The following is a 20876-nucleotide window of genomic DNA, read 5'->3' on the forward strand; positions in this document are numbered from 1 at the left end:
GGAAATTAGATAGGAAGGGAGTTGCAAGGGGAAAAGGGCAGGCAGGGAAATGATCAGGCAGCCAATTTTCTGCTTCAAATTTCCTCCTCCCATTGCTGCTTTTTCACAGAAGCTGTCAGGGTTTGTTACACATATTCACATGTAATGCATGCTTCTGTCCTTAGAGGATTTACAAACATGGGTGCAGATTAGCCCTGCTGTACACCACAGAGTGCACTCTCCCAGTTGAAGATAATCAGCAAAATTAAAGGGAGGGATACATCTCAGAGCTGGAATTGCTAGGAGCTACTTTGCAGGGCTGAAGGGCATTGCTAGAGCTTTGTGGCTAAGGCAGGAAAGAAGCCATTCATTAGGTGTTCCTTGGACACACAGCACACAGCCTCTTTCTGCGTATCAGCAGAAGTCTTGATTTCTTGGCATTAGTCGCCGTACCACATATTTGATCAAAGCAAACAAGCATGGCAAGATGACAATGGACACCGGGGGGGGGGGGATCTGCAGTCTGTCTATAGTGCAGATTCCTCCAGCTCTGTTTTAGGTTGTTTCCCCAAAATGAAATGAGGGGGGGGGGGCAGTATTACTGCAGATCTCAACAGGAAGCAGCCAGTTCTGCACTGCCCAGGTTGGGAGGGAGAAAAGGACCTGCAGTGCATCTCTACCAGCAGATGCATCAGCCACCAGCTCACGTTCTTCCCTGCTCAAGAAGACTTGAAGTCAGCAAAAAGAAAAAAAAGAAAAGAAAGAACAAACTCTGCTCCAAGGACCCTGGAGCTCACATACCTTGTTGCAGCAGTAGAAGCTGCTGCAGATCAGATTGTTTGTACATACAAAATGCTCTGCCAGATACCTGACAAGAATATCTTTGCTAACCAAATGCTGCTGTGTTGCAGAATGGATTCCACCACTTCCTGTCTACCACACCCAGAAACCCACTGCTTGCTTCCCCCAGGATGGTAAGCCTCTGGCACAAGGAATATGTACCAATTACACAGAAAGAGACAGTGTAGTTCTGTGGGAGAAGGGAGGGGCTCCACTGTATCAAAGAGACTTGCATGCAAAATCAAACTACAAGAAAAGGAAAGGCAGACCAACAGCCTCCTGTACCGTCTTTCCTTGACAACCAGTCACAAAGTTGGTCCTACCGTACAAGCCCCAGAATAGGTCCAGAATCAGGATGACCAAAAATGCTTTTGTTCCATTCAGTGGAATGCAAAACAAGGGTCTCAAGGCCTGGGTTCCTCCAGTAGGCCCAAGGTGGGAAATTATAAAACACGATACAATTGGTGCAGGGGGAGAATGAATCTTAATTTACTCTGGGACGCACACACCCCACGCGTTTTGCATATGCTTCCTAAGGGACGGGGAATCCGTAAAATATCATCATCCAAACACTTCCCACAGCAACAGTGTTTGAGATGGGGAACTGTACACACCCTCTCCTCAGAACGGATAAATTGTCGCAGATCTCCATGCTTCATGTATGGTAGCACGACCAGTGGCAGCCCCTCTTTTGGTAGGGTAATTCCAATGAGAGAAAGGACATGGGGGTGGTGGAAGCTCTTCATCAGAATCCCTTCCTTCAAGAACTCTTCCACCTCTTCCAAGTCAGTGATTCCTAGGGGAGGTGGATACAATAAGAAAAAATGGCAGTGTGAAGGCACTGAGGCAACAGATCTATTTGCTATAAAACTCAAGGAGCCAAAATGATTAAGAAATGGAATGCAGGAGGGCTTCTCAAACATGCCGACACCTGTACAAACTATGGGGGGCAGAATTAACCTGTTGGCTTTTGTGGAATAACACCCCAACCAGATAACCTGAATGTATGCTGTTAACACTGTAGGAAGCAAGGGAAGGCCTGATCAAGAACAGAAGAAATCTAAATCTAATTGGCATAAGGGTACATCTGTTTTTTGAGGTTCCAGGGGCTTGGTCACGCACTCTGCTGCAGAACATACTTCCTCTTCTGCTAAAAATTCAGTTTGAGCAAGGGTTCATTGAAAACTATTGATCTTGTGCAAGCAGAAGTTTTAGAGGAAGAGGAAGTGCATTTTGTGGGACAGGTTATCTAGCATTCATGGAAATCATTCATAGGATCCAACTGTGTGTTCATGAGGAGGAGCTTTGCCAGTCAACATATGGCATATCTCTCAAAGATCAGCAAAGCCCTAAAGGATAGCTGACTCCGCTGGGAGGCTGGTATTGTGCTTTGACATTCCAGATGTTCAGGAAACAGGACAGAACCTGGGTACAAGAACACTTATGCTTCTCCAGAACCTGCCTGGGACTGTGTCAAGGAGTTTCACAAGGGAAACGTTAATGATACCTCCTAGTTAGCAGCACTGACTGGTACACTGATTTCAGTGCTTCCCCTCTAGCTCCACCTACTCTGAGTGGAATAGCATGGCAAAGGGACACTGATAATTTGCTGTACAGAATTGGTACTTAAGCTAGTAGTGTGCCTCCTTGTAGCATTTCATGCAGCAGAAGAATGCAAAACAAGGCAGGTCTCCCTAGCGTCCTGTTTGAGGTGTGATTTTTTTTTGGGGGGGGAGGGCATCTTTATATGAAGATTAAAATGCCAGGTTGTACTACAATTGCATTATATTTTCACAGGCACCAATCTAGCTGCAACAGCTCAATACTATGAAAGATGTGCATTTCAGTGCTAGAGATGTGTGTGTATATGCATCTGTGCATGGCTTTCAAACCCCCCCCCCCAAGAAAACAAAAGTTCACCACACAATGTGGCACTGCTGCGATGCAGCTGGGGAGGCATAACCACCAGGGGGTCATTGGGTTTCCTTTTACAGACCAATAAGTATAGTTGCCATCATTAGAGAGGAAACAGGAATTACTCACGGTTCAGGGATTTAACAGCACAGCGTATCTGTCTCTGGGATGGATCTATGTATGTTCCATGGTAAACGCTCCCAAAATGCCCTGAACAGAAAAGGAAGAGCAGCATTGAAAGAATAAGTCCTACACATGCCAATACAGGAATCGGCATACTCAGTGTGATCCATTTCCTTTCTGCATTAGCTAGCAGTAAGGAGGACAAAAACGTTGAATACAGCATAAGAGAACCCGCGTGCCTGCTTCTGAACTGGAGGGCACCTGGCCACAAAAAGGTAAAACTGCAAAGGCTATTGAACTTACTAAGCTAATATCACTACTTCTAGAATCACAGAATCATAAAGTTGGAAGGGACCTCCACGGTCATCTAATCCAACCCCTTGCACAATGCAGGAAATCCACAAATACCGTCCCCCATGCCCCCAGTGACCCCAGTTCCATGCCCAGAAGATAACCAAGTTATTTTTATAAAAGAGGCAACATACTTCCCTTGCAAGAGAAGATTGAGGAAAAGTAGGAATTGAGCAGTTCTGCCCTCTCTTCATCACCTGTTACAATTTCACTTTCCTGTCCCTGCAATGGGCCTACCATGTCCTTGCTCTTTTTCTTACTTTGAACATAACAAAATAACTTTTTTTTGTTATTTTTTAGCATTTCTTGCTAGCCTAAGCTCATACTGAGCTTTAGCTTTTCTAACACCTTCCTTACAACCACTGGTTATTTGTTTATATTCATCCTTGGTTATAAGGCCCTCCTTCCATTTCCTAATTGAGTCTTTTTATTTCTCAAATCTTTAGAAAGCTGTTCATGGAGCCACCTTGGCTTCTTTAGGCTCCTCCCATTTTTCCTTCTCATAAGAATCATTTGTGATTGTGCCTTCAATATTTTGCTTTTAAGAAACTCCCACCCCTCTTGAATTATCTTCTCCTTAAGTATTTGTGGCCATGGGATTCTACTCAGCATAATTTGAAGTCTGTTAAATTTTGCTTTCCTGAAGTCCAACCTATATGTCTATATACATCTTTGCCCTTCCCCAAGACTGTAAATTCCAAAGTTACATGGTCACTACTACCCAGGGTGCCCACTACTTTAATCTCATCAACCAGTTCTTCCCTGTTGGTGAGAATCAAGTCCAAGCAGATCCCCTTGTTTTCCTCTCCACTTTCTGGAAAATGAAGTTGTCAGCAAGACAAGACAGGAATTTATTTAACCTTTCATTTTTTAGTAGAGTTGGACTTCCCACAGATATCTGGGTAACTGAAATCTCCCATGACCACTGTGTCCTGTCACTTTGAGAACTTTGTAATCTGTTCTAGGAGTGTCTCATCCAAGTCCTCTGCCTGACTTGGTGGTCTATAGCAGACCTCCACCATAATATCACTATTATTTTTTACTCCTTTTATTTTTACCCAGAGACTCTCAACTGGATTTCCATGCTCAAATTCACATATTTCCTCACAAGTATATACCTCCTTTACATATAATGCAACTCCTCCGCCCTTCCTTATTTTCCTGTCCCTTTTAAATAAATTATACCCCTCAATCCTAATATTCCAATTGTGAGTATCATCCCACCAAGTTTCAGTAATGCCTATTAGGTCATAGTCCCCTTCCTGTATTAGGAAAGACATCAGAAACCATGGTTTATGTGACCTGAGGCTTTCGTTTCTGTATTTACCTGTGAGTTAATGTTTCCTAGCATATGTGCCACTCCCCACAAATCTTTAGTGTTCTTATCTCCAGTTATTGGCATCATACTAGTCTTTGAATTTTTGTCTCTCTCCCCCATAGGATTTAGTTTAAAGCCCTCCTTATCAGGTTTGCAAGGCTCTTACCAAACATATTTTTCGTGCCCTCATGTGATGCAAACCATCTCCTGATAGAAGAGCTTCATCTCGAAAGTGTAAGCTATGATCCAAAAAACCAAACCTTACCTGTTGATAATCATTTATTTGCAGTATTCTTCTTTCCCTTCCTAAGCCACAGCCTAATAGTGGACCTGACAAAAATGTGGTCACCCACAAACAAAACAAATGTTCTGCACAGTTGAGAAGACTCCCCAGGAAAGTAGAAATAATGTTAATTGTAAATTTAAAGAAAAGTAACTCCCCAAGGAGCAAAAAAAAAAAGTTCTGAGGGTGCATTTGTTTTCGAGGAGCCACAAACTGGTGAGGGCAAACGAGACACCTTTTTTTAAAAAAACAAGGATGTTGCAATTGGCCCATACGTGCTTCTAACAGCAGATGCTATCTTTGAGAGTAAGATTAGGGACCCTAGTTCCCTCCCTGCCAACAAAGGATGCAATAAGCTTTAAAGGGCTCTGATTGTCTAACAGCTAAAACAATCCTGGTGGAGGTATTAATCTGGATCAGAAGAAAAACACTGTCCCAAGGACTGTTTAAACCAAGAGGAGGGCAGTCTCTCTAACATAGCAAGGATAGACCAACCTTGTTGAGCCTGTGGGCACTTTGGAACTTTTGTGAAAGAGTAGTGAACACTGCCACAAAATGAGCTTTTCAAGGGGGCTGGGGCCAGTTACAAAATGTTGGGAACTTTGAAGTCAAACAACCTCCTGTAACAGAAGAAGTTGCTTCTGAATGGGTGTTCCCTGAAGATGCAAAGATGATGTCTAGGTTCTCCTGGCTCCGAGGAGGTGGGAAGAACCTGGGACTGGCACTTTTCTTTGGAGAAGAAATACTGCTTGGTTTCCGTTTCTAAAGAAAGGGCTTTTTCCCTGCCCAGCCAAGGCCAGAGATAGAAGAAATATTCTGTGTCTGCAGCCAAGCTGATAGTGCATGGGTGTGAGGTACCTGCCCAAGACGAGCAAAGTGCTTTGTTAATGAGTCAGCTGGGAGGAAACAAAGTTCCTTGTTGTTATCTGCTGCATGCAAGGCTCTTTGAAATCAATCTCCAAGTCTTGAGGAAACAAGCAGCTGTCAAGAAACATGCTCATGGGCAACAAGTTTGGGATCACGGGCTTATAGGGTCCAATAATGGGTGAGATTAGGGTGTGGGGTACGTGTGTCTTGAGGTGCACACTCCCTGAGCCTAATTCTTTTCCCCACCTCTAAGAGAATTCTAAGCCACATACCATAGGGATGGAGAGGTACAAATACCCTCTCCTTAGGTTAGCATTTGAACCTCTGCAGTCAGCACTAAAGGGAAATTGCACCATAACACTCGATTGCCAGGATTCAAGGCTAAGCAAGCAGGAAGCTACTCCTCCAGCCTTGGAGCTCAGCAGCCTTGCAGCACTGCAGGAAATGCTGGCTTTTCTCACCACTGCAGCTCCACGTGGACACCCAACTTGTGGCTCTGTATGTCTCTTTTTGACTCCTGGGCCTGAAGACTTCTGTGTCACCCCAAAGGTTGTTTATGGAAATACTATAGACTGTGGGTAGGGAACAGATGCTTCAGCACCTCCACATAACTCCCCCTCCTTTTACATACAAAGCTAGCACGTCAAGGAGAAGGTTCTTTCATAGCTTTCTCAGTCATGTGTTAGTTTTCAACATAAAAGGCATTTTTTTTTAAGGGAGCATTTGAAGGTTTGATTCCCTACCTTCAGTACAAAGTGGAACAGACCAGGTATAGATAATTCCAAGAATGTATTTTGATTCCAAGAATTTAGCCCATGGTAAAAGCAACTCATTCTATGCCTGCCCTAGATCCTTACTGGCCCTAAGCAAATTTGCATACTGAGACTCAGTTTTGCCAAGGTTAATAGATGTGGGTGCCCACTGTTGCTGACATTTCCCCCCTCAAAAATTAATTTACTCTGTAATCACTACAGAAGAATTTAGCTGAATTAACATATTACAAATGATCATGGAGAGGAATAATATCAGCAGTGTAAATCGATGTAATACTGAAATCACTTATTATGACCTGCAATATCATTTTACATGTCTAAAAATTCATTACAAGAATGGCAGGGACTGGTAGTTAGGTTTATATGGCAGGGTTAAAGGGACAAGACCAGGAACAAAAAGACTGCAAAAATCACCAATGGAAAAATATCAGTATCAAATTTAATTAAATATCATTTTGTTGCATGTTGCAATGGGCAACTGGTCCTTGGAAAAGGGCTAAAATAATGAGTCAGATTTAGAAGAATGTAAGGTACCACTTCGGTGGGAAGGTAACAGCGTTCCGTGCGCCTTGGTGTTTAGTCATGCCAGTCACATGACCACGGAAACGTCTTCGGACAGCGCTGGCTCTTCGTCTATGAAACGGAGATGAGCACCGCAACCCTAGAGTCGGATTTGACTGGCTTTCGAGCAAGGGAACCTTTACCTTTTACCTTTACTGTAAATACATGCTTCATGTGCAAGAAAAATGATATAACACCACAACAAGGATTCAGCTTCACTTAGGCTGAACATGACTGCAGGAGAAGCAAATAATATCAGCATAATGTCTTGCCCTAAAAGATGTTTTGTGAGCAGGATCCTAGCAGGGCACAAGGGCACCAGCGGGAGAAGAGCAGACATTCAGGCTGCCACTGGGTGATTCTGCATTGGCTTTTCCCTCCATTGCTTTACCAAACCCAAGCTGGAACAGGAATTCCCCTCTGCATTGCATGCTGCTTTCACTTTCTTTGAATATTGGATTTTATGGTACCCTCTACACTGCATGCCACTTTCATGATCATCGGGTTTCATGGTACCTTCTGCATAGATTTATGGCAGTTCAGGGGTGATTTCGCAGTCAGTATGGCTTTGGCCCGGGGTATTTGAATGCGGTTTTGAGCTGCACCTCTTCCTCAGTGTTGAGAAAATGTGGAGCAAATGCCAGATGCAGAATCGCCCACTCTCAGAACTACCACACTCCAAATGTTTACCCTAAACTGCTGTTCTACAGCAGAAGACCACCTTCCTCAAGATCTTGCTGGCTTCCAGCTGTCCTTCTACCTCCCAGTCTTGACCTGAGCCTGTCTCAGCTGAACTGCCACATTTTAGAATAGAGCAAGGGGGCTGCTATGCTGAGCAAAACTGTCTGCTGCAGCACTATTCAGCATACCTGCAAAGGACTGCCTATCCCTAGCCTAGCAGCCCCATAGGGCTAGATGAGCAGTTCCAGCTGTTTTAATTCCACATCCACCCAACAAGCTGTCTGTGAGTTCTGTTTTGCCACATGGCTAATTACAGAAACATTCACTCACTGAAGTAGAACAATACATTAATGATTTTATGGATCTGTAAGCGCTATTTGCATCGATCTAGATGGCCATATGTTTTTTCCAGATTGCCAGATTACAGAACGTAACAACCACTGATCCAAGTCATTTTGACTATATGCACAAGGCAGGAATCCTTCTGGCAACTTTTTCAGAAACTTAGATAAAAACGGAGCTTGAAAGATTGCAGCAAAGATCACAGAAAGTTTGGAATGCATGAGAAATAAGGAAATGTTGAAAGAACTGGGGGATAGTTTAGCTTACAAAAACTGGCTGACTGGAGCTTGATAATAGTTTCCAATTACATAACAGGCCTTTATAAGTGGAATGGTAAGCAATTTATCTGCATCTACTTTGAAGAAGCAAGCGGTTACATATGACTTAGGACAAAATTTGAGACTAGAACATTTTCTCTGGTGTTTAACCTTAGTGGGCTCTGAAACAAATCACCACATTTTTGCTATCCCTCATTACAGGTTTTTTTTTTAATGAGTTGACAGAGTCTTTACTGTGTTTTAAGATAGCAAAATGGACTAAATTATCACTTAAACTAACATAAGGTAGTAACTAAGACCCACTTTAGACAATTGGATGGATTAGAGCCATGGGATCATGAGCAATGTTCCCTCTAAGCTGAGTTAGTGTGACCCAGCTCAGTTTGTTAGCCTCCGGCTCACACATTTTTGTCTTAGGTCAGGAAGGATGGCTCCAGAGCAAACTAATTTATGTAGTAGCCAAATTGCTCACTCATAACTTTAATGCCAGTGGCTCACAAAGTAGAATTTTTGCTCACAAGACTCCACAGCTTAGAGGGAGCATTGATCATGAGTGCTCTTCTTCCACATTCTTGCTGCCCCCACCCCCCGAGATCTGGCAGCACCAACATTTGGATTCTCTAAGTCAATTTAGGAGCACGCCTGGCTTCATTTTAACCCAGGATAGCCTTAATATATTACCTTAATCCCTTAAGGATAATTGATGGTTTCCTTATACATCCAAACTAGGCCAAAGTCATTCTCCAGTTCAAATCTCACCTCAGTTACAAACTTTGTGGATGATCTTGGAAGGTCTCTATTTCTCAGTCCAGCCTCATGGGACTGTACAGAGGTGAAAACAATGCCCTGACTTCCTCAGAGAAAAACAGGGTGCAAAAATAACAAATGAAAATAAAGCCCTTTTTAGGCAACATGTTTGACTATGTGTATGGAGTGTGTGCCCTACACATGATCCTCTCAGTATGCGCTATCACCACTTTAACTAAAAGGCACAGCATGAGGATTTACAGCATTGGAACACATGCACCAGAACTGTGCTCTGAGGCTGAAAATCCATATGTTATGGCTTTGAGACAACATGGCTGGCAATCAAACATGCTGGAAGAATTTCATGTCGCTTGTTTGCCCCATGTGTGAGGTCATATGCATTGCCTGAAAAGGGCTTGTATAGTCACCAAAACAGAACAGTCAGGTTTTTACATTCACCATCCTGAGACACAAAATTCATTTGTTCATGTCGGAAAATACATCTCACAGTTCCTCTCTGGGAATAAGGTTACCAACTGGACCGGGGGGAAACATCCTGTCCCTGTCACAGAGGTTTTATGAGTAGAAATGGGCACTTGAGCTTTTTTACGGCATGAAGCTAAATAATAAAGGTAAAGGTTCCCTTGCTCGCAAGCCAGTCAAATCCGACTCTAGGGTTGCAGTGCTCATCTCCTTTTCAAAGCCAAAGAGCCAGCGCTGTCCGAAGACATTTCCGTGGTCATGTGGCTGGCATGACTAAACACCGAGGCACACAGAACGCTGTTACCTTCCCACTGAAGTGGTACCTATTCATCTACTTGCAATTTCTTGCTTTCGAACTGCTTGGTTGGCAGGAGCTAGAACTAGAGACGGGAGCTCACTCCATCATGCGGCACACTCGGGTCTCAAACTGCTGAACTACCGACCTTCCACAGCCTGCAGCTCAGCGTCTTAACCACTTGAGCCACTTAATACCACCTGGTAATTGCTGCAGATAGAGCTGGTATTAAAGGGACAGCTGGAAGGAGCAGTTTAAAAGGTGGCAACCCTACCTTAAGAATGACCTAGGCCTTGTTCCCATGCTGGTCTTGCAGAAAAGTTTCTGTACTAAGCAACTATTACTGGTGCACAGGAAAACCCAAAATAAAAGCTAGGAACAGCCAAAGCATCATGCTATCACATTCGTCAAACTCTATCATATTGGATACTAAAAACAAATAAACAAACAAAAATGGGTTGGAGGAGACATTTCAGGCCACAGTGTTGGGGTCTCTGGTCTGAGTCTTGTGCAAGATGTGTTTCAGGCTGCATTAGATGGGGGGGGGTGTGCTTGGAACTGGAGCCAGTTTCCTGTTACACCCTAGACTTCTGGGAAGGAGGAGGGAAAATGTCATTACCCATTCTTTTTTAAAATCATATATCTATTCAACTCAATACCAAACAGAATTCAAAGGGGAAAATGTGCCAGTCCTTGCAGTAACAAAATGAAGATTTAGATGAGCACTCTCTCAGCTTGCTGTTCCCGAATCATTTATTCACTGAAATGAAAGAGGCTTTCCACCTCTCCTCACTGCTTTTACTAGCCATGCAGGGTAGGGTAGACTGGAGCTCCAGTGAGAACACCTGCCACTGTGCAACCTTACAGGCTTGGTGAGGCCTGTATACCAATGAAGAGTAACAGTAAGCACACAGAAACAAGCAGTCTCAAGAAGACACTGAGCAGAGAGGGCATGGCAGTACTCCACCTACACTGTGAAAACTATCTGCTAACAAAGCTTTGCACGGAGTGGCTGAGGGATACAGCACCACAGAGCTCACCTTTGCCAATAATCTGATCCTTGTGCATTACCAGCTGCTCTTCTGGGATTAGGACATCCTTCACCTCTTCCAGCAGCTCTGGGCGAAGATTTTCAATGGAGCAAGATGGAATCCGTATGAGGGGCACAGCAGAACCATCGCTGCTACCTGGATAGGAAACAGAGCCAAAAAGAACCATTGTGTAGGTTCCCAAAGAATGGCGGAGAGAGCAAATAAGAGCCAGATGCCAGAGAGTCCATTCTTTTCGTTATAGTTCATAGTGGCATGTTCTAACACTAGTCTTTTCTAAATTCCTGCCAAAATGAGTTCTCTTCACTCTAAGTTCCTTTCAACCAAATCAAACAGGGGGTTGAAGAGAAAATAAAAGACCACTAGACCAATGAGTAGGTTAGGCATTTCAGTATAGTGGGGGTTTTTTCGGGGAGGGGGGGGGACCTGAGAGTGAATCACTCCAGGTGTGGAGATGGTGACAGGAATCTTGCACCCCAGCCTGAGAGATCGCTTCTGGTGTAGAGCCAGTTTGCTGACTAAGCAAACTGCTCATGCTTAGGAAAACTTCTGCTGAGGAATTGCCAGCTGTGGCAGGGTATCCAGAAACAAACTGCCAGGGAGGACAGGCCCTTGACCTGGGTGGAGCAGGGTGGGAACAAGGGCAGAAAGTTGCAGTAGCCTCAGCAAAAGGGCAGACTTTGCGATGACTCCCTGGGCCCAGGAGTTGTCAGGCAAGGCAGAGAAAAGAGGAGAAGAGGATGGAGCTTAACTCCAGGTGTGGATCCGGGGATATAAAAAGGGAGGAAGGGAGAAATGGGAAGAGGCTTGCAGGAGAAGAAGAAAGCTGAAGCAGGCGGGAGTAGTGTGGCTCTCCTCTGGTGCAATGCCGTGTAACTCTGAGGTGGGTGAGTTGAACCATACCTTCAGGGGGGTTAGTATGACAAATAGAAGAACTACGTAAAGAAACAGTGACTGGGCTCATGGTCTCACGAACCTCCTCATGGACTTTGGGTACAATGTTCCCCTACCCCCAGGGCTTACCACACCAGCCCAAGCCAATCTTAACATGTTTATGTCCTTCAGTCCACAGGGTTCAAACACAGCAGCTCCCAAGATTTAGCCATTATTAGATTCTCTTCATACATCTTTACCTGTACTGCTCATGTAACCACTGTTGTAGGGAAGGAGAGCGATGCTTGGCGAACCCCTGTTGAAGCTTAATCTCTCCAGGTTCTCAGTCCCTAGGAAAACACAGCAAACGTGTCACTAGTACCCAGCCTCCATGCAGAGGCATTCACAGAGGCAAGGGAGGGCCCCTTGTGGGGGTATTCTCCATGGTTTCCTCTGGTGCCCACCATTCCCTCCCTCCCCCAGCTGCTGGAGTAGTTTTTGCCAGCTTTAAAAAAAATGGTGTTGAAGCTAGCAAAAAGTCTGCTGGTGGTGGGGAGGGTGGCAGACACAAAGAGATATTGGGAGAAAATGGCATCAGAAATGAGTGAGGAGGTCTGAAAATCCGCACTTTCCCATCTACATGATGAACAAACCTGCTTCGAATATGATTCGAAAGACCTACCAAAGCGGGCATCCAGACACTGGGCAACTACATGACATTGTCATGCAGAAGTTCAAACCCGCCTGCTGCAGCTTTTGTGAGGAGACACAGAGCTAAAGTTCCACGTGAAAATAGCCTAAACCAGATTTGAGACATGGTAAGTCTCTGATTAGAGCCCTTGCAGTCCTATTCAAACCAGCTCGGCCTTTAAAACAATGGAGAAATATGACTGAATGGATATCACTGATGAAACACCTTCTGTGATGGAAATATCTTGAGATGCTTGCATTTACCTGTCTTCTTCTTCTTCCTCCTCCGCACATATTTCATCATCAGAAATCCCAAGAGGCAGAGGACTAGGAAGGCAACAATGGTCCCCAAGACAACAGCCACAGGGGACAAAGAGGAGACCACAGTTACGAAGCCCACGTCTGTGCAGCTGTCACTCACACAAATCTAAAAGAAGGAAGGGACATTTTGGAGGTGGTTATCAGCCATGCCAGAGCACTGAGGTCCCACAGGAAGGCAGGCAAGCAGCTTAGTGTCAGCAATCCAGGCTTATCCTTAGTGTGACATTATTGTCTACTAGTCACATATTAGTATGTTCATATTCCAGGTGCCTCAGAAAACAGGCTGTCGGATGAACGGGTGGTAAAGAAGCATGCAGGGCTATTGTGCTACCTTGAAGGATACTCTGGTGGTTTCTAGTATTTTGGGTCAATCTAGCACGGATTCCATATACGACCATAACTGGAGATAGGCCACGGTTGTTCTGGTGACATTTTGGAAGGCTGCTATTATAGTCCATCTATGAATCTATTTCTAGCCTGCAGGGAGACAAGCAATGGCAGAGCTCAAGACAGTAGGATGGGGAAAAGGATCATGGGAACGGAGCTGCAAAAGACCCTTTCTTTCCCCCAAGATACTTAAAACATTTCTGGATGAGTTATTAGTATTTTGGGTCAATCTAGCACGGATTCCATATACGACCATAACTGGAGATATGCCATGGTTGTTCTGGTGACATTTTGAAAGGATGCTATTATAGTCCACCTATGAATCTATTTCTAGCCTACAGGGAGACAAGCAATGGCAGCGCTCAAGACAGTAGGATGGGGAAAAGGATCATGGGAACGGAGCTGAAAAAGACCCTTTCTTTCCCCCAAGATACTTAAAACATTTCTGGATGAGTTATTTGCCCTGGCTTCCATACTGCTGGGAAGTGGGGTTTTTTTTTACCTGCTTCCCTACAGCTTCGTGGTGCATACATGCACCTCCTTTCCCAAACCTGTTTTGCTGCAAAGAGGCAGAAGACTGGAAAGTGGCAAAAGCCAGGTGTCCAGAGATCAAGACTGAAGGAGATCTTGGGGTAGAGGATAGCTCAGTGAAAATGTTAACTCAGTAAATGGCAAACTCCATGCTGGAGATTGTTAGGAAAGGGACTGAGAATATTATAATATCCCTGTATAGATCAGTAAGGAGCTGCGGTGGCTCAAGTGGTTAAGACGCTGAACTGCAGGCTCTGGAAGGTCAGTAGTTCAGCAGTTCGAGACCCGAGTTGCCGCATGATGGAGTGAGCTCCCGTCTCTAGTTCCAGCTCCTGCCAACCTAGCAGTTCGAAAGCAAGAAATTGCAAGTAGATAAATAGGTACCACTTCGGTGGGAAGGTAACAGCGTTCCATGTGCCTTGGTGTTTAGTCATGCCGGCCACATGACCACGGAAACGTCTTCGGACAGCGCTGGTTCTTCGGCTTTGAAACGGAGATGAGCACCGCAACCCTAGAGTCGGACTCGACTGGCTTTCGAGCAAGGGAACCTTTACCTTTTTATAGATCAGTAATGTGTACTCATTTGGGATACTGGGTGCAGTTCTGGTTGCAGAGCTGGGAAAAAAGTACATAGGAGAGGAACCAACATGATCAACAGGTTGGAGCACCTTTCCTATGAGCCTGGGATTTTTCAGTTTAGAAAAGAAGGCTAAGGGGGAACGCACTAGAGTTTTATAAAACTATGCATGGGGTGGAGAAAATAGATATAGGGAGCTTTTTCTCCCTCTCCCATACTACTGGAACTTGGGGGCACCACGTGCAATCGATGGGCAGGACAGTTACAAGACAGACGACAGGAAAGAACAGGCTGTGCACCTGCATTCCACAGCTGCCTGCAGCAATGACTCTAAGAACAGGAAGTACTCTACTAGCAGCGTTTGATCCATGTGGCTTTAGACTGGGTGTGTCCTTGCCAACTATGCCATCTGGGATGTGGGTAGTGAGGTGACGCAAGCCCAGGCACCGGAACTGTTACTCAGCATGTGTTATGAGTGCAAAAACAACAGAGCCCTGAAACTGGGAAGCTCGTGTTATCCACTGCCGATTGCATGTTTTGTCCTCAATGAGATTCCTCTTGCTCCCTTCCCAGTCCCACTCCCAAAGCTGACCACATGAAAATCTGGAGAGACCATTAAAATCCCCCGCTAAAAGCCAAACTGGAGAAATGCTTCTCAAGTGATAAATGAGTCTGAGGAAAAATGCCAAGGGAGCCCAGGAGAACATTGCTCAATATTCTGCTGTTAAAAAAAAAAAAGCATTTCTGGCTTGTTTAATTTGGCCTCAACACGAACTTCTGTAAGGGCCTTCTTTAAGGTCAGAAGTTACTCAGCTCTGAGCTCACAAGTTGCTCTAAAAGGCAGACTTCCTGGTACTCCTCAAATTTACCAGAAGATGACATGGAAAAAGACCTTTCTGTGTGACCTGGTGGTCGGTGAATTTTCATTCCTCCTACACACCCTGAGCGGTTCCCTTCACTCCTTATCATACACGGACTTGCAACTGCCTCTGCATTCAAAAGGGAGAGGCTAACAGAACAAAGTGGGCAGAAGGTAGAGCCAGAAGGTGAATGGACGGTAATGCCATTTAACGTGTGTATCATTCCTGGTGTGCCAGGCTCTTTATGAGCAGAAAACCATACTAATGAGCAAAGGATGCAAGAGGAAAAAGCAGGGGGAGGCAGCCTATTGTAGGACACAATATGCAAATAGAAAAATAGAATAGCCGCCCTGAGCCTTCGGGGTAGGGCGGGGTATAAATTTAAATATAAATAAATAAATAAATAAAAATAGGCCAGAAACAGCCATGGCTTGGTATGAGTATGATGGCAGAGAACTGTCACCATTGCTACCTGAACAGGCAAACCATCCAGAGGGAAGTTCAGGTCCTTGGGGATTCGACAGGTCACTTCATTCTTCTCCACGATGGGTCGGCACATCCTGCCAGCTACAGTCATAGAGATATTCATGCAACCTACCAGAGCATCCAGACCTCTATGCTGCACAAACAACACAAAAATGCATACATCACCTGACCAACAGAAAAAAACCCCATCTCCAATGCTTCCAATCCCTCCTCCCAGTTTTCCCCATCACACATCCCATATATCACAACTCCAAATCCACTTGTCTATCCAGATCTTTGTCTGCTAAATTGATGGTTCTGAATAATTTAGCCTGTCTGTCCTTGTCCCAGTTTTCACTGTTGGTGCAAAGGTCTCTTTCCACAATCCCTTCTTAGAACCCAGCATGCAAAGTCTTATACACTACCTGACTTTACACTGCCACCTTTATCATGTGATTTAATAGGCCCCTCTCAGCTTTCTTAGTACTGATATTGCCAGTTAACTCCAGCGTGTGTATCAGCTTCTGCAACTAGTGTTGTTACATGAGCAGTATGATGTTGGGAGACTCTTACAGTACCACCCGAAGCAGAGTTACATCTTTCTAAGACAACTGACTTCAATGGACTTAGAAGATAGTAACTCTGCTTATGACTGCCCTGTTAGTCTTATATTCTTATAGTAGTCCACTGACTGCAGCTAAGGGCCAAATGCCACATTAGATGGATCTCCCAGTGTGGCTTTTGAGCCCAAAAAGCATCCTGCATTTGGCCTGTCTTGTCCCCTACTGGGCTTCAAGCAGGTGGGAGAGAGGGGTTTTCATCAGGAAAACAAGTAATCGCCCCCTTATGACTCACCCCCACCACTTATGGCTAGGTGGCCAGACTACATCTCAGGGAATCTAAGCAAAGAATTCCATTGTCGCATTTAGTTTAGCTCTCATTTATGCTGTTCAAGAAATATACAACAGGTGTGAGCCAATGTCCATACACAACTCGCTCAATTCACAGTATATAAATCAGTTCTTATTCTCCCTCTCCCCCGAAGTGATGTAGAAATTTGGGCAGGGAAACACATACATTGACCTTGATCTTATCTTCTCCTTCTATGAGTGTGTACAATTTGTCTTCATTCTCAAAGGGGTCGATCTGTGGCTTGGGATAGTAGCGAGTATGAAATTCCTTGCGGCCCAGAGCACCGTCCATCAAGATTCTCAGGATCCCGTGAACACTTTCGATCTTGTTTTCAAATGGGTAGGCAGGGCTCTGGCATACAAGGCTGTTTGCTGATGGTGGCTCCTTGCATACCTAGAGGCATCACAGCAGAAACGGAGGCAATAATGTAACGGTTTAGTTTAACCTGGCTTGATTTTATCAAGAGTGTTCAGATCATATTACTGAAACGCAGAGGCTGAAACTGGAAGGACGGCAAGAATGAAACTTGAGGGATGGAGAAATGCCTCGATGAAAGACATAACTACGTAAGTTTAAAAATCATGAACTTCCTTTCATCCATTCGGAATCTGCTCCCAGTCAATTTCATGGGCTTCACTGATGCCGGCTTGGATCCCACGAAACACTTGGCCCGGGCAGGGCTCTTTTTGTAGCAGGAACTCCTTTGCATATTAGGCCACACCCCCTAATGTAGCCAATCCTCCAAGAGCCCTGCTCGGAAAGCACAATTCTCCTCCACCTCCCAGCAAACTAAAATCCCCTCCCCAAATGCTACTCCTGGGAAACAGGAGACACCAATAGTGTGAGGTGGGGGGTAGAGAGGACTGCAGCAGGATAGGCAAATTGGTGAATATGGCCCTCCCTACTATTTAGAAAACTATTCCACAGGACCCAATCCACTGTTATTTGACCACACTTACATTCTTTTGGACTTGTTGGTACCCTTTCTTGTTTGTGATATAAATTTTACCTGAATCTATTAGAATGGTTTTAAATAAGCTCCAAACATCTTGAACACCTCTTTCCTTCCTGAATTTCCCGCTGGGGCTTCGATTTAACTAATCCCTTCACGTTTAACTCCGGAGGAATACTGGCATTACTCTAAAACAGGCAAAGCATCTTGTGGCACTATAAAATCAGCACACTTATTTTGACATAAATGTTCATGAGCCAGAGCCTACTTCATTAGATACATAAAGCAGATCCGCAGAGTAATGGGCTCTGTTCTAAGCAGTTCAGCCACACTTGCCTCCCTAGTGGGATCCTGGGTATGAAGGCTCATCCACCCTCCAGCCCCAGTGGCTGCGGTTGTTTCAAGGTGGGAACCACCTGCCAACTACAAATCCTACCAGGCAATGGCCTTGCTTACTTTCCTGGAACATGAGATGAGTGCCACATTGGGGAACAATGCTCAGAAGAGCACCAGGTGGCATGTCAAAGAGCCACAAGTGGCTCTCAAGCTACTGAGCACCACTGTATTAAATGAAAGGATAGAACCAAACAGAATCCATGTAGGATTTATTGGCTGTTGGCCACTATTAGTGCCCCTTTAGCTTCACTTTTTCACACAAACAAAAGGAAACTGCTTCACCACTTTATAACAACTCAAGAGTTAGCATGTCATTCTTGTACTTTCACACATACTCAAAAATTGACAAAAAGCAGCAGAGAGCTCTCTCCGTGTGTAAACCTTGCTTTTTGAGAGCCAGTTTGCTGTAGTACTTAAGAGTGGTGAACGCTAATCTGGAGGACTGGGTTTGATTCCCCACTCCTCCACATGCAGCCAGCTGGGTGACCTTGGGTCAGTCACAGTTCTCACAGAGCTGTTCTCTCAAGAGCAGTTCTCAAAGAGCTCTCTCAGCCCTACCTACTTCACATGGTGTCTGTTGTGGGGAGATGAAGGGAAAGGAGATTGTAAGCCGCTCTGAGACTCTGTGAAGGACAGGGTATAAATACAATCTCTTCTTCTTTTACACATCCACTTACTGAGTTAATTTACACCTGCATATCTAGCAAGTATCTCTTCCCCTTTCTACTATTATTTTGTTTAGATAAAAAACAATAATCATTTGGCCATCTATGAGTCATGTCCCTATAATAAGAACATATATGGAGATCTTCTAATTGGCTTGCTCCGCATCTGTGAAGTTCCTTTCCCCAAGAAATGTGCCAAAGTCTGAGAATTTTCTGGAACCAAACCTTCTCATTTGGGCTGTCTTCTGGCAATGAGTGTTAAGCTGGTATTGAGCAGCCTCAGTTTAACACAGTCTACAACACGATATTTAGTGACTAAATAGATCTCTCTTTCTTTCTGCCTGGAATACTCACTTTGGCTTCTGTTTTCACTGTTGCAGACTCAAATTGTATCTTTGTGTGATACACTGAATCCAAATTGGTGCCAAAGATGGAGATATTTGAACCTCTGGGGGAAAAAAAAACAGTGAGAAGGCCTGAAATAAGAGCAAACTAAAACTGCAGCACCAAGATGGCCTTCAAAGGTATCCTGGTAGTGCAGACAATAGAGGATTGGACATTCTCTGGTAGAACAGTCCTGGGATGTTTCAGTCCCAATACAAAACACCATGCATAGTACTCAATTCCTAGGGATACTAACCCAGGCCTGCAAGCGCCAAACAGATTTTATTTATTTATTTTTTAATATTTATACCCCGCCCTCCCTGCAAACGGGCTCAGGGCGGCTTACAAGGCGGCTTACAAGATACCACCTCCTTGAGATTTAAGGAAGTCCCCTTAGTCTGATGAAACAGTCTTGATGACATGGGACTCCAGCAACTTTACTTCATAAATCTATATATAATATATAAAAAATAATCTTCATGCCACCTGAAACTGAATCCATCTAAGACGGAGGTTCTGTGGCTGAGTGGGTGGGTTTCAGGGTTGAGATGCCAACTCCTGGCTCTTGACGGTGTACCTTTAACACTGGTACTGACTGCCAGGAGTCTCGGTATGCTTCTGGATGCTTCTTTATCAATGGAGGCCCAGATTACAAATGTTGCCAAGCTGGTGTTTTTCCAGCTGTGCAAGATCAGGCAACTTGCCCCCTTCCTGTCTCACCCTGACCTAGCCACAGTAATCCATGCAATGGTCACCTTGTGGTTAGACTACTGTAACTCGCTCTACATGGGGCTACTCTTCAGACTGACCCGGAAATTACAACTGGTCCAGAGCACAGCGGCTTGGGTCCTTACTGGGACCCCATCAACCGGTGCTTTGCCAGCTGCATCGGCTCCAGATTGAGTACTGGATCAGGTTCAAGGTTTTGGTACTAACCTTCAAGGCCCTAAATGGTCTGGGACCAATATATCTAAGGTACTGCCTCTCCTGTTCCACTCCCAGAAGACCATTATGCTCTGGAGAGAAGAACCTCCTAGTGATCTGTGGGCCAAAAAAATATCTGGCTGTTCTCAACTAGAGCCAGGGCCTTTTTGGCCCTAGCACCATCTTGGTGGAACTCTCTGCCTAATAACATCCGAGCCCTGCACAACCTAGTGCAGTTCCGCAGGGCCTGTAAGACAGAGATGTCCCACCAGGCCTACAATTGAGGGCAGCAACGGTTGCCATCAATCTTGGCTTTCCTATCTCTCCTCTCCCTCATGGGGAAAGGACATAAAGTGTCCTTGAAATGCCGTTCTGAAATAGTTTAGTTTTATTACTATTTTTTTTCATATTAATTTTACAACAAGAATTAAATAATAATACAATATAACCATAACAAGCATATAAGACACTTATATACAATATACTTATTTAAAAGATTCTTTTAAAGTTATAGGTAAAGACAAATCAGTTACCATAAATGAAGAATATCTAGTTTGATTACTATTTTAATTGTTTTAACAGTCTTAACTTGATTTATGTCTGATTCATAAATGTATTCATTGATATAATGTACACAGCCCTGAGCCCTGTGCAAAGGGGAGGGCAGCCTAAAAATCAAATCAAGTCATATAAATAAATAATAGCGATGTGGTGCCCCCATCTGTGGATACCCAAATCTGCAGATTAGGGCCACACCAATGCTAAACAGATTTTCCTGCAAACTTCGGGGACTCCTGCCCCTAGGCTGTTTTGTCACCATGGCGGCTCTTTTGGCTGCTCACCTGCCCCTGGGCTGTATTGCTGCTTTGATGGCTCTGCCGGCCGCTTTCCTGACTTCTTCAGGGGCTCCCTGGCTGCTCACCTGACCACCCAGCCTCTTCAGCGCTGCAGTGGTGGCAGGTCTCCTGCCAGCTTCATCACCTCAGCAGCAGCGGTGGCCATTTGCTCATGCCCCCCCCCCACACACCAGCTTCACTGCCTTGGCCATAGCAGTG

General features: G+C 44.7%; 1 protein-coding gene across 1 annotated transcript in view; it reads right to left on the bottom strand.

Moving 5' to 3' along the window:
* MST1R (macrophage stimulating 1 receptor) overlaps positions 1–20876 on the bottom strand; it is a 76771-nt gene that overhangs the window by 7460 nt on the left and 48435 nt on the right. Inside the window, exons 10-17 of the mRNA XM_015416352.1 lie at positions 18868–18961; positions 16666–16893; positions 15596–15742; positions 12712–12874; positions 12018–12107; positions 10876–11022; positions 2863–2943; positions 1434–1615 (exon numbers count right to left, since the gene is read on the bottom strand). Coding sequence (XP_015271838.1) covers positions 1434–1615; positions 2863–2943; positions 10876–11022; positions 12018–12107; positions 12712–12874; positions 15596–15742; positions 16666–16893; positions 18868–18961 — 1132 coding nt within the window. The remainder of the gene's footprint in view (positions 1–1433; positions 1616–2862; positions 2944–10875; positions 11023–12017; positions 12108–12711; positions 12875–15595; positions 15743–16665; positions 16894–18867; positions 18962–20876) is intronic.

This window comes from Gekko japonicus, unplaced genomic scaffold, assembly GCF_001447785.1.
Source record: "Gekko japonicus isolate JY-2015 unplaced genomic scaffold, Gekko_japonicus_V1.1 scaffold1109, whole genome shotgun sequence".
Taxonomy (NCBI): domain Eukaryota; kingdom Metazoa; phylum Chordata; class Lepidosauria; order Squamata; family Gekkonidae; genus Gekko; species Gekko japonicus.